This window comes from Ochotona princeps, chromosome 1 (assembly GCF_030435755.1).
Source record: "Ochotona princeps isolate mOchPri1 chromosome 1, mOchPri1.hap1, whole genome shotgun sequence".
Lineage (NCBI taxonomy): Eukaryota > Metazoa > Chordata > Mammalia > Lagomorpha > Ochotonidae > Ochotona > Ochotona princeps.
The window spans coordinates 27,283,553-27,297,649 of NC_080832.1; the positions used below are offsets into that span (position 1 = coordinate 27,283,553).

At 43.3% G+C, this 14,097-nt stretch overlaps 1 protein-coding gene across 4 annotated transcripts in view; it reads left to right on the forward strand.

The window, feature by feature from the left end:
* The window catches only part of MAP7 (microtubule associated protein 7), a 169,183-nt gene that overhangs the window by 58,359 nt on the left and 96,727 nt on the right, over positions 1-14,097 (forward strand). The window contains exon 1 of one of the 4 annotated variants that reach the window (XM_058671442.1): positions 10,288-10,429. The exons of the other annotated variants lie outside the window; for them this stretch is intronic. Coding sequence (XP_058527425.1) covers positions 10,408-10,429 — 22 coding nt within the window. The 5' untranslated portion in view covers positions 10,288-10,407. Of the gene's footprint in view, positions 1-10,287; positions 10,430-14,097 lie in introns of those variants that run through there. 4 annotated transcript variants of the gene reach the window in all.

A 14,097-nucleotide genomic window follows, 5' to 3' on the forward strand; every position in this document is an offset into this window, starting at 1 on the left:
TCAATGACCATGTGAACAAAGAGGAAATGGAGAGAAAGAAATGAGATCCTTTTCCCCAATTTCATTTGGGTCTGACAGTTTTAATACAAGAGCACTTTGTAAGTTTGTGCATAATGGCATTATAAGGTTATATTTGGATCAGAACATTTTTGAAGTCCATTCACAATTTGTTTTGTAATATACACGTTTTCTTTTTTTTTGAAAGATTTATTTAATTTTTATTACAAAGTCAGATATACAGAGAGGAGGAGAAACAGAGAGGAAGATCTTCCGTCCGATGATTCACTCCCCAAGTGAGCCGGAACGGGCCACTGCTGCACTGATCCAAAGCCAGGAACCTGGAACCTCTTCCGGGTCTCCCACGTGGGTGCAGAATCCCAAATCTTTGGGCTGTCCTCGACTGCTTTCCCAGGCCACAAGCAGGGAGCTGAATGGGAAGTGGAGCTGCCGGGATTAGAACCGGTGCCCATATGGGATCCCGGGGCATTCAAGGCAAGGACTTTAGCCGCTAGGCCACACCGTCGGGCCCAATATACACGTTTTCCATGAACCTTCTAAAGACATCCCCCCACCTTGTATGATGTGCTATGCTAGGGCCCAACCAAAAGAGCTTTTATTCCACAATTCAAAATCATTGTATTTTATTATTTAACAAGAGATTGTTTGGTTAGCTTTTGTTTTACTTCATCCGGCAACAGTATGTGAGTAGGCCAGGTCAAAGGCCAGGAGTCCAGAACTGCTCCGAATCTCCCAGATAGGTGGCAGGGCCCAAGAACAGGAGTCGTCTTCGAATGTCTCCCAGGATCCGTGAGCAAGGAGGTGGGTGAGAAACAAAGGAGCTGACATGGACTCAGAGGGGATGAAGGCATGCCAAGTGGCAGCGTCACCTGTGCATCCTAGAAGGTTTTTTTTCCTAATTCTTCTTCTAATACACAAAAACAACCTCTTAACATGTGTATGTTTATCAAAATTACATGTTGTCTAACCTGCAGACGTAACTCGGATTTCACCATTTGTCCCAATAGTCTTTTGAAGCAACAGAAAAGCTAAGATTCTGCCTTGTCTTCCTGTGTCCCTTCTTCCTCTGAGTCTTTGCTGTTGCTCGTGTTGACCAGTTGTTTGATATAATGAGCCTCAATGTGGGTTTGTCTGGTATTCCCTTCTGTTTAGCCTGGGTTTTTATATTTTGGGCAGGAATGCCACAGAAGTGATAGTTGATTCTGTCCTCACTCTGGTTATACTAAACTGCATCACCCGGTTAAGGTGGTGTCTGCCAGGTTTCCCTTCTATCAAACAAGTCGCTGACTGTTCTTTGTAATTTGTATATGTGTAATCAATATATTGAGAGTCTCTAAATAGTCTGTAGTATTCACCCATTAGTTTTCGCTTTGGTGACTCTTGCCTGAATCAATCAGTATCATGTTGGTTGTCAAACCGTAAATTTCTAATTCATAATTCTTGCTGCCTTTATTAATTGGTAAAGAAAGGATTCCCCATCTTACTTGTTTGCTTATTTCCATTGTACACTCAAGCATTTCTTACATCTTATGGGTCGTGATCATCTGTGCTGCTTACATGCAGAGTATGTTCTGTTGCTCATCTGGACCAGTGGGATCCCTTCCAAGTCGCTGCCTTGTCCTTCGGACGTGCCCCATCATCCTTGCAGCACCGGTTTGCTTTGTATTTTCGCACCTTGTACTTTCTTTGACTCAGCCACTGTGTCAGCCATTGCTCCTGAAGCCTGGGTTCCTGTTAGTCGAGACTGCTTTAAACCCAAGATGGGGTTACTAGGTGTAGCTCCTTGCTGCAGGTGTTAGGCCCTGCTGGTAGACAACACTAAGACAAATGTGTGGGGAAAGGGGAGAATGTACAAATATGCACCCCTCAGTGACCTGTGTTTTTTTTTTAAGATTTATTTATTTTTATTGGAAAGGCAGATATACAGAGACGAGGACTTTAACCACTACGTTATTGCGCCGACCTGACCTGCGTTTTTAATGTGACTGATTGCTTTTCTCTTAGGAGTCATAGCAGAATTTGTGGGCTTGGGTTCTACTCACCCATTTACAAAAAACTTGGGGAGATTTCTTGTGTCCTCTGCTTCCAGCTTTTTCCACATTGGGTTACTTTTTTTTTTTTTTTAAAGATTTATTCGTTTTTTATTACAGCCAGATATACAGAGAGGAGGAGAGACAGAGAGGAAGATCTTCCGTCTGATGACTCACTCCCCAAGTGAGCCACAACGGGCCAGTGCACGCCGATCCGAAGCCGGGAACCTGGAACCTCCTCCAGGTCTCCCACGCAGGTGCAGGGTCCCAAAGCTTTGGGCCGTCCTTGACTGCTTTCCCAGGCCACAAGCAGGGAGCTGGATGGGAAGTGGAGCTGCCGGGATTAGAACCAGCGCCCATATGGGATCCCGGGGCATTCAAGGCGAGGACTTTAGCTGCTAGGCCACGCCGCCAGGCCCTGGGTTACTTTTTAAAATTAGGAAAGAAATGGAGATAATTCTAAGGAAACTTTCATCTTTGAAATTGTGTGATCCTATGAATTTAAAATTTTGTAGATTTTTTTATAGAGCTTTCAGAACATCAGAATACATTTGTTGGGCTTCTCCCTTTCCTTCCCCCTTTCCCCAAAATACAGGGGGAAACAAGTGGTAAAAAACAAACAAGCGAAAAAGGAGAATAAAGTGCTCCAACACACTAAAAAAAAAACACATTTGAAAAACTGCAAAACTTCAAAAAAAAATAAAATTTAGATCTAGAAATGATCTATTTCAGTGTCCTCAAGTCACAATGAACTAACCTGGACAGTGACAGAATTGTCACATATCTGTATTGTTTAATTTTATAAAAGAGACTGAAAGTTTATGGAAAGTTGAATTAAAAGGTCAGTTTATTTTGATACAAAAAGTTTTTTGGAAACCATATATATATTTTTCATAATATGTGTTTTCCATTAACTTTTTGAAGATCCCCTCTGCAGTAGTAGCTACTCGGCCTGTGTGAGCAGTGTAATTGAGAAACTGAGTTTTAAATTTATCTAATTGTAATTAATATAAATTTAACTCATCCTGCGTGGCTGGTGGCCTGCTGCATCAGCAGCGAAACTCTAGGGATTCAGTGTTGTGATTCACACAGGTGCCAGCAGCAGAGCCGTGCTGGGTCCCGTTGGACAACGTGTCCTGAATTAATTCATTAAACCCACTTTATTTCTCAGGAATTAATTATAGTTTTTGATACTAAAACTTTATTATATTAATTGTTTACATCATTGGAACTTCAACATGATGTTTTATTGTATCTAGAAGAAAACTAAAGATTAGCAATAGATCAAGAGTTACATGTTTTCAGTAGTTAATGGTAACTGTATAAGCTCTAATTTGAAAGCTTATTCTTTTACTTATAGAAATGTTTTTGTTAGAAAATCTAGCGTGTATTTATAGCCTTTTATAGATGCTACACCAATATTGTTTTGTTTTTAAGAAAAATATTCAGTGCGTTTAGATAGTACTTATAATTCACACACAATATTGATGAGAAATTAAATTGGTAAAACCTTCAGGATGCTGTTTTGGTGCTAGATAGGAAAGCCTCAAAACTGTACCAAAGGCCTACTAAATCCTTTGAAGCCTGTTCTATTAGTTTAAATATCAAGAGTAAAGGGTTAGTGGAAATTGAGGTAACTTGAATATTCAAAAGATAAAAGCAGCTATGCGTATTTGTAGGTCTGAGAAGTGCATTTTTGGTTGCGGAAAGCAATTATAAAATGTTTAGACTGAGATGCAAAGCAGCGGATAGTATTCATTGAGTAGACTAGCACCATTGACACAGAGATCACCTTTTTGATGTAGCTGTTCCTTGTTGCTCTATTCGCCCCACCCCAAACATGTTGATGTCTCAGTAAATATAAAATCAAACATCCAGGCATCATGCTGGATTCCTGTCTTTCTGTCTCTCAAATACTCCACTATTAGCTCCCTTGGCACCACCTGCAAAGTGCGTCCCACACATGTCCCCATACTCAGTCTCCCACAGTTGATGCTCCGCACCTGTCTGCCAGTCCCAAAGCTCCCCGTCAGTGACTACGCTGCGGTTGCTTCTGTCTCATGCTTGCTGTTTCCACAGTCCCACCTCCAGTCAGTCTCTACACAATATCCAGAGTGACCTGTTAAAATGGCAGGTCAGATTCTGGAAGTCCTCTGCTTAGAACTTCACACCTGCAGGATTCAGCAGAGCGAGATCTCTTGGGCAAATAGACCAAGAGTCTTTTTAAATGTTTCTAACCAGAGACTGGATGATTCCTGTCAAGGAACTTAGCCTTCAAATTTTGATAGGATGTATGTAGTGTAATGGGCAGCCTTGTAAGTCTTTAGAGTCCGGCATCCCATATGGGTGCTGGTTCGGGTCCCCGGTGCTCTTCTTCCCATTTACCTCCCTGCATACGGTCCATGATCAGCTCAGCTCCAGTCATTGTGGCCATCTGGGGAGTGTATCAGTTGAGGAAAGACCTTTCTCTCCGTCTCTCGTTCTGTCTGTAAATTTGCCCTTTCAGTAAAAATAAATCTTTTAAAAAATGAAATAAAAGTGTTTCAGAAACACAGTTAACACAAAAGATGTTCAGATATCAGATAGATTCCAAGAATAATTTATGCAGATACCATTGCTGTATTACTCACATGTAAATATATATGTATATTTACTTCCAAAAATTATTTACAAAAACCATTTACAGGGATTACGTTTGTGCTGTGTCTTTATTTGAGATGGAGACAGAGCGCTCCTATTCGCTGACTCACTCTCCCAACTAAGCACAGAAGCCAGGGCCGGGCTAGATGGATCCACCAAGCCAAGACCCCTACTGCATGAGCCAGCACCTGTCACAATCTGCCTTATCAGGAAGCTATGCTCAGGCACAGAGCTTGGAGTCTGTCCAGCCCACTCCTAGATGGGATGCAACTGCCCCCAGGCAGTATCCTAACCATCAGGGGTTTTGTTTGCTTGTTTTGAAGTAGAGGGAAGGAATGGGAGACAGTTACAGCAACTGACTGGTGAGATCAGTCTATAGGCTGATGCTGGAAACAGTTTTGACGCCCAATTTGTCTGCTAGCCTGTACAGGAGTTAGACTATAGGATATTAACTGGTCCTTTAAAAAAAAGATTTATTTATTTTTATTGGAAAGACAAATATGCAGAGAGAAGGAGAGACGGAGAGGAAGATCTTCTCTCCGATGGTTCACTCCCCAAGCTTGGCAATGGAGCCTATCTGAAGCCAGGAGCCAGGAACTCCAGGTCTCCCATGCGGGTGCAGGGTCTTTGACTGCTTTCCCAGGCCACAAGCAGGGAGCTAGATGGGAAGTAGGGCTGCTGGGATTAAAACCAGCACCCATGTGGGATCCCGACACATTCTAGGCTGTTGCACTGGGCCCACACTGGTACTTTTTAATATAAAAACATTTCACACTTCTAAATCAACAGCACTTGTAGTATGTGTCACTGTCCAAGGTAATAGAAATTTAAGGCTCAGTAACAAATGGCAGCCTCCTTTTGTGCATCTTGAAAGTTGTTTCTTCTGGGAAAGGAGAGAGAAGAGAGTAAGACAGTTATTAGGAAGGGAAGTAAAACAGTGCTCAGTTATATTTAAGTGTTGAAAACCAGCACCCTCCCCAAACTAATTTTGACCATAGAAAAAAATGAAAAATCAAACATTAAGATCAGGAAGGGGTGCAGAGGAAATGGTACATGCTACAATATTCCTGGGTTCTCCTTGGGATATGAATCAGTTGAATGTGTTTAAAGCTTGGCTTGGCCAAATACATTTTACAGCAGATGAAAGCGGAGCACACTGGGTCTTCTAACGACATGTACTGAATCTGTGTAGCTTTTTACTGTTTTCAACAGGAAAAGAGCATAAACTCCTGTAGCAAATGAACCTCTTAGTTTTTCTTTGCCATAGCTATAAATAAAATGTGAAATCTACTTCTCAGCATGTGCCTCTCATGGCAATGGCAATGGCCAAGCTCCCGGCTAAACTCTGCCAAATGCCAAGAATTTAGCTGCATCATTTTGATATCATTATGACAGTCATATCTAGTATATATGCAAAATACTTGACTTGGTGCAAAACTTTCTTAACTACAAAGAAAACACACTGTAAGTGAAATAATATGCTTTTTTACAGTAAGGGGTTTCACCTGCACATGTGCGTTCAGATAAATGATAGAACAGTTAGCTCCTTTTTTCAGTCATGTGTCAGAATCACACAGAGTCTTACCTCCCAGCCCCTGTATTTTCTAAGGAATTGGAAATAATGCAATATCATACAGTTCTGTCAAGATTAAAGATTTAATTAAAAAAAAAAACAAAACAAACAGAATGGGGTGGGTACTGTGGCACAGCAGGTTAAGCAACCCCGTGGGATACCTGCATCGCTTTCAGGAATGTCTGGTTCAAGTGTCAGCTGCTCCACACTTCCAATCCAGGTAACCGCTTAGGTGCCTGGATGGCAGCTCAAGTTCCAGGGCCCATGCCAAGCCCTAAGGAGACTCAAAAGGAGTTCCAGAGTCTTGGCTTCAGCTGGCTGTTTGAAAGTGACCCAGGGGTGGAAAGATAGCACTACCTCTATCATCATCTCCATCTCCTTCTCTGTATAAGTCTCTTACTCTGTCTGTTGCTGTCTCTGGCCCTCTGCCTTTCAAATATGATATGTATAAATCTTTTTAATTTATTTTTACTGGAAAGGCATATTTACAGAGAGAAGGAGACAGAGAGAAAGATCTTCTGTCTGCTTGTTCACTCTCCAAGTGGCCACGGCAGCTGGAGCTGAGCTGATCTGAAGCTAGGAGCTTCTTCTAGGTCTCCCATGCAGGTTCAGGTTCCCAAGGCTTTGGGCCATGCTCGACTGCTTTCCCGGGCCGTAAGCAGGGAGCTGGACGGGAAGTAGAGCAGCCGGGACACGAACCAGCACTCAGATGGGATCCTAGCACATGCAAGATGAAGATTTAGCTACTAGGCTATTGCACTGGGTCCCATATATAAATCCTTTTAAAAAGAAAACAACAGAGGCTGGTATGACACGCCATGGGTTGTCACCACCTGCAATGCCAACATCCGGTATTGGCTGCCTGTGAATCCTGGCTGTTCCACTTCTGATCCAGCTACCTGTTAAAGTTCCTGAGAAAACAATGAAAGATGCCTAAGTCTTTGAGCCCTGCCACCCATCTGGGAGACCTGGGTAAACTCCCTGGCTCTTGGTTTTGGCTTGATCCAGTCCCAGCCAGTGAAGCCATTTGGGAAGCGAAACCAGCAGACAGAAGATCATTCTCTAATCCTCTCTGTTTAATTGTCTTTCAAGTAAAATACATACATTTTCAAAAACAAAAGAAGAAGAAAACAAGCAGAAGCAAGTGAGTGAGTTGTCAAAGGGAGCAAACTTGAAGCTGTAAGATGAGTAACTGTGGACATCCGTCTAATGGAGCGAAGGAGACGGTGGCTGTAAGACCGTATCTACTTGGGATTTGCCTGGAGAGGTCTTAAGTGTTCCCACAACACACCCCATTGACAATTATGTGAGGTGATGGAAGCATGAATTAACTTGAGTGTGGTATATCATTAGCTTGTATACCTTAAATATATGCTATTTTATTTGTCAATTGTATCTCAAAGGTGGAGGGAAGACACACAGCAGGTCATAATCTCTTAGAATTCTCACTGCAGCATGAAAATTGCTGTTTTACATGTGTCAGTAGCCGAACATTAAGGAGGAATGGAACAGACAGGAAACACAAGAGTGAAGAATGACAAATGAGAGGACAAATTGCAGGTGTGATGAGAAAATGCTAGGAAAGCGAGCTGCTTCCACATCTTGCATGACCAGACAGGGATGTCTAGATAGGCGTGCACTGACGTTGGAGGAAAGAGCTATGGATCGTGCGTGATCTTGACTGCAGAGCACTTTTAGGGTGATTGTGAGGCTAGCAAAGTTGCATACCCAGAAACAGAGGACAGGCTCCTCCCAGTTCTCCCCAAAACCACAGTGCAGCCAAGACCCTGACTCTCCCGTGAAATACAGTCCCCGTTTTGTATTTTTAAAGAATTATGGTGTGATGATGACTTAAGACATTTTTGTTTCTCCACAATTCTTCCAGATTTCTGTATTTTTTACTTAAAAAAAAGATTATATTTGAAAACGATAGAGTTTTAGAAGGGGGAATGGGAAGATCTTTCATCCATCGGTCCACTCCCCAAGCGGCCACAATGGGATGCCAATGCTTGCGGATGGAGGATTAGCTTGCTACCATTATGGCCTCAACTCATTATATTTGAAAATAAATTTTGTGCCTTTAAGTCTAAGCTGGAAACTCTAAATTTGGTTTTCCTCCATCTGCTGGTATCCATCATTGACAGGTCGTTTTGCCATTTACCAAGAATGAACCAAAATAACAAGGAATGCTGAGGCCTCAGTTCTTATAACACCGATCAAAATGATGTGAATGGTTAGGACTGGTTCCTGCCAAGACACTGACTGTGCACGGTGGGAGATGAAGCATACTTGATGGTGTCTGCTGCTCCAGTACATAGGCATCTCCTTGAGCCACTTGTCATCTATAAAATCCTTTATTCTCTCTCCGCTCTTGCCACCCTTCAGCTGTTTTGCTGCATGACTGCGCCGGCACTTGGTGGAACCCTGTTGTTCTAGGGGAAGAGTAGGGCACTGTCTGCACACAATGTCATCTGTCTTTCACTGCCTTTCTTCTCTCCCCGTGGTACCAGTCATTTCCCCGTCTCAGGCAGCTTTGGCCCCGAGGGCTTCCTGGGTTGTTAGAAATTGAGAATTACCCCCTTGCCCAGAGGACAGGTGGTGCTGCAGCTGAATGTAGAGTATGGGGCAGAGGGTCTGCCACTTGTTAGCTTCAACCCAGCATCCTGCTCTGTGAATCTCGTTACTTCATCTGTAGAACTGACATCACAATAGGACCATTGTCTGAAGAAACCTATTGGATATGTGTAGAATTGTAGTATAGTGGCCAACACATCATAGATCATAAATGCGAGCTGCTACCCAAAACAAGAGATGATCCAGTCTGAACTAGCAGCAGGGCCACGTGGAAAAGCCCTGTGCTAGAGGGTTTGTACTTGCATCTGCTTTGGAAACCATGAGCAGCTGGCCCAGTGGGGCTGGGGATGAACAATCTGTGTCCCGGGGAAAAGAGGAGGGGCATGTTGAGTGGGGCTGAAGTGGCACTGGCACCCCACTGTTTCCTGCTACTAAGTGGCCTGTCCAAGGGCAGTGGGTGCTTGCCGCTCCTTCACCTTAGGAACCCTGATAACCCATCTCCTTACTGGAATAGGTCGTTTACTCCAAGGACCCAATCAGAGGGGGCCTAAAAGACTTATTTCTCATTAGCAATTGCATTTTTTTCCCAAATAGGGTTGGGTAGTCACTCAAACTTATGGGTTTTCCCTGGCGCCCCATTTCACATGTTCCTGGAATTTGTAAGGACAGGGTAAGGACTTAACATGATCCATTGCCACCAGTTCCACTGTCAGTGACCCTACACAAAAGCCCTTTTAAACATAGGCTTAAGCCAAACTTGTGTTGGAAATATGTTCAGAGTTAGTTGCACTATTGGTCACTGCCTAAAAACAGATTCTGGGGACCCAGATTTATGCAGAATTCTGAGATCATTAGAAATTTTCAGCACTTGTTACAGCCAAAGTCCACCTTGAGACCTTCTGTTCCAGGAACTGAAGCCATGTACCCTGCAGTCTCTCGGTGATGTCTGTTCTCATCCACCGAGAGGAGAAAGGAGAGGCCTCTTGCTCTCTGCCTGACTGGTTCTAAATGGCAGCCTCTGCCGCATGCTCTGGGTGTGGGAACAGAATCAGCCATACCTTCCAGAGTTATCAGGGCTGTTTTCCATTTATCAGGAAGTCTAACAGAGAAGGAGCCTGGAGAAGGAGTCGATAAGCCTGAGACAGTTTTGGTTAACCAACTCAGGTTTTCCTGTGTGTCTCATGCACGTGCTGTTTTGGGCTCCCAGCCCGTAGTTTGAGTCCCTGAAATAGGGTTGGATGTTTAGCAACAATTCTTAGGCAGGGAGGCCTCCCCTAGCTCACAGCTCACTCCCATTTGAGCTTCACTGGCTCTTTTGAACAGAAGCCTTTCTCGGCTTTTCCTTGGTTCAGCGAGCAAGGTTACTGTTGATAAACGCAGCTGCAGAGCTGTGGGTCTCATCACCCTTGGCTTCTCTCCTACGTGCGCCTCAAGCTGTGGCCGAGATCATGCTTAGCAGGATTAAACGGCCCCTTCGCTGATTATTTGATCTTTGCCTGGCAGCAGGACGCTGAGCAAGAAGAGGGGGAAGACATGTAGATATGTTGGAGCATATTCAAGAGAGAAATCAGGATGGGAGACGCTAAAATGGACCGTAAGTTGTTGGGTTCAGAAATGTGTTTTGACAAGCTTCTCAAGGGAATTCAGGCAATCTTGAAGCAATTAGGAACAAATGCATGCTCCTAACAGGTACAAGGACGGGCAGTAAGAAACGTTCTCTGTTGTAACATTCTTAGAAAAAAGGGGAATTTTCTTTGGATAAGAAGATCTTTGTTCTATCATACAGTTACAGCTTTCCACTTCTGCCCTCGGGTCCTGAACCCAATATGATTGTTTCCATGAAAAAGGCAAAGCATGGTTAATTCTCTCCTGCTTATTCCTCCATTTTGGCTCTCTCTTTTTTTCCTCACAAAATCCCAGGGTCTCCTTAAACTGCTGGATATAGACTGTGGTAGCAGGTTGCAGTCCAGCTACTGTTCAAAACACATTTTGGTGAAGTGACTGATGGCTTCCTAGCACCTTTGTGTATTTGTATCTTTCATGGGTGACTGCCTTTCTGTGTACAGGAGTGTTGGAGGAGTGCTGTTGTTTGTTATTAAACAGCAAGTTCCCATTTTGCTAACTAAACCCTCCTCTCCTGCTCCCTTCATCCCTGACCAGGACGCTGTCCTTTCCAAGTTCTGCAAACAGTGGACTTCGTGAGGGCTCCAGAGAAAAAGCCACAAGCACTGGAGTGTGCAATCTACATATTTCTACCATCTCATTTACTTTTCTTGAAGTTTGTTTAGGTGAATGTTTCTCCAGTTTAATTTTTAGGTCTAAGAAGGACATTTCATTCACTCATTTATTTGCCCTTGAAGATATATATGTCCTCTTTTTTATAGGTAATGATGTTTGCAGACTTACAGAACACACCGGTTTAGGGAGGGAATACACTTGCCCTTACACAGCTGACAGCAGGAGGTGGGTTATGTTGTGACTCAGTGGTATGCTTCTGGCATTTGTGAAAAGGAAGTAGAGTTAGGATTGGATATTTGACATGCTTGGCGTTACGTCTGACTTCTTTCAACTCCAACATTTACTATTTTTAAACAAGTTATTTCTTCCATAGGTGTCAGTATCATCCTTGTATGATAGAATGATCGCAGGTTTAGAGTTATGTGTATATTTAAGAACAAAATGCCTGCCCTGGCAATAGCTTTCCAGTGGCAGGCTTTCATATCCTGTTTTTCCCTTCATGAGGCTACTTCATGGAGTTGTGTCTTTCTATGCAAAAATGCTTTCCCATGTTGTGTACAAACAGCAGGGTGAGACACAGGAGATGTTTGGCACTGGGCTTCCGTATCATTTAAATGTGAGAAAGTTGCATTGCTCCTATCAGAGGAAATACCAGTTACTAAGAAGGATCATTGGATACAGGTCTAGTGGATACAATGTTTTTAATCCAGATAATTGGTCAGAAATTCTTTTTTTTTTTTTTTTTAAGATTTATTCAGTTTATTACAAAGTCAGATATACAGAGAGAAGGAGAGACAGAGAGGAAGATCTTCCATCCGATGGTTCACTCCCCAAGTGAGCCACAACGGCCGGTGCGTGCCAATCCGAAGCCGAGAACCTGGAACCTCTTCCAGGTCTCCCACGCGGGTGCAGGGTCCCAATGCTTTGGGCTGTCCTCGACTGCTTTCCCAGGCCACAAGCAGGGAGCTGGATGGGAAGTGGAGCTGCCGGGATTAGAACCAGCGCCCATATGGGATCCCGGGGCTTTCAAGGTGAGGACTTTAGCTGCTAGGCCACGCCACCGGACCCAGGTCAGAAATGCTTAGATAAATTCTGTGATGGTTTTCCCTTTTTTTTTTTTTTTTTTTGCCTTTGTAAAAGGAAATTTTATTGTTAATTATATCCCTTCATAGTTTTAGAAAGAGAAATGGGTTTAGCTCACTCCTGAATGGTTGGCTGTTGGCAAAATCTAGTGCATCAAGTGTTCTGATTACTGAGGATTTCATTTGGTTGCTTTCAGTACTTTAGCCATTCAATGCTTCAATCATAATCTAGAATAAATGCATCATCTCCTTTCTTTTCACATGAATACAGCATCCACCTCACTTCACTATGAAAATACTTTGATTAAATATAATTTTCAGAGGAACAAAATCCCTGGACAGTATCGTCCTGAAGAATGTGCACAAAAAGAAAAACTCAAAGCTTTGTATGAAAATTTACTAATGTAAGGAAATAGCCACTTTCTGTCTTACAAGTTAATATTGTGTGGCCTGTGTGAATAGAGAAAACATGGATGCTTCATGTCCATCAAATTACAGTGTCACAAAGTCCCCACTTTTCTCTGGAGTGAGGCTGGAGAGGACTGTCCCTCCATACTATGGTGGCTGTGAGTGTGTGGTATCTGCACAGCTTCAGCCGCACTGCTTGGTCCCAGGGACAAGCCGTCTGGCTGTGAGTGATCCCCTGTGTACACAAGCTGTTCTCCCTGGTTGTTTGGCTCAGCCTTCACACTTGAAAGCACCTGATAATGTAATGTTTATTGTCTGTTTTCCGACACTCAAAATGCAGGCCCTTACTCAGGGCTGGTAGTTTTATCTTTGTTCACTAAGTACCTAGATTAATGCCTGGCTATTGGTAGGTGCCTAATCAATGTGCCCAATTAATGAGCATCTCTAGTCTTACATAGGGTAGTAAAGAAGAGAGAGCCACCCCTCCTCTCTGTATAGGACAACAGAAAAAGTAAAGATACAGTCTTACAAGACCAAGAATCTCACTGAAGTATAACATGCCAATTGTTTCTGAAGTTGACAAACGACTATTGGCTTCTGCCAACATTTCAAAGAAGGAAAAAAAAGTCAGCAGGAAATGTTAATGTCTTCTGTTATCACGAATGATTAGCAGCAGTGTTCCAAACAGAAGAAAAGAAAACAGAGAATTACTTCCTTCTTGAAAAATGGTTCTTTACTCCAGAGAAATAATTCCTTGGTGAGTGCCTGAGTGCTGGGTCATGGTCAGAGTAACCCCTCGTACGCCTGAGTCCCTCACATGGGGCATCCCCTTCCCCATAATGAAGGTCATACAGAAGTGGTACAGTGGCATATGTTTCAGGAGCTAAAGATTCTGTTATCTAAGACACGAACAGCCATTTGCCAAAGACATCAACTCTACTTTGTTAAAAAAAAAAAAAAAAAAAAAAACAGTGTTACCAGAAATGCCTGGTGGGTTCTTTCCTCAGCTTAGTATAGAAATAAAAAGCCAGGAATCTGTTGCAGACAGAAAAGTTTATTTGTGAAAGGACCAGGTGAGCAGAGAAGGGAGGGAAGGCTAAGCACCTCCGAAAAGCCGGGAGGTGGGGTGCTTCTCAAAAGGGGAGGGAGAGAGACACCAAAGGTTTGAGGAAGGGTCTTGGGATTTTAAGCCTTCATTAACCCCTCCTTGTTGGGCGGGGAACCTACAGGTAAGATGTTCCCCATTGGTGGTCTCTTAATTAATTAGAAAATGGGTGGGCAATGCTGGTACCGCCCACCTGCAGGTGTGGCCAAGACCTCAGCAGGCCTGGATGGGCTCAAACAGAATATTGCACTTGAGAGTCCAAACTCTTACTTTTAGGAACCTGGCTCAGCACTTCCTGCTTGTGTGATCACAGGAAAATCCTGTTTTACCTCCAAGCTTCAGGCCTTTCCTCCATCAAATGGCGGCAGAAAGCCTGCCTTAAGCATGATAAGGTAGCCAAGTGAGGTTGTAGTTGTACCTGAGAAAGTA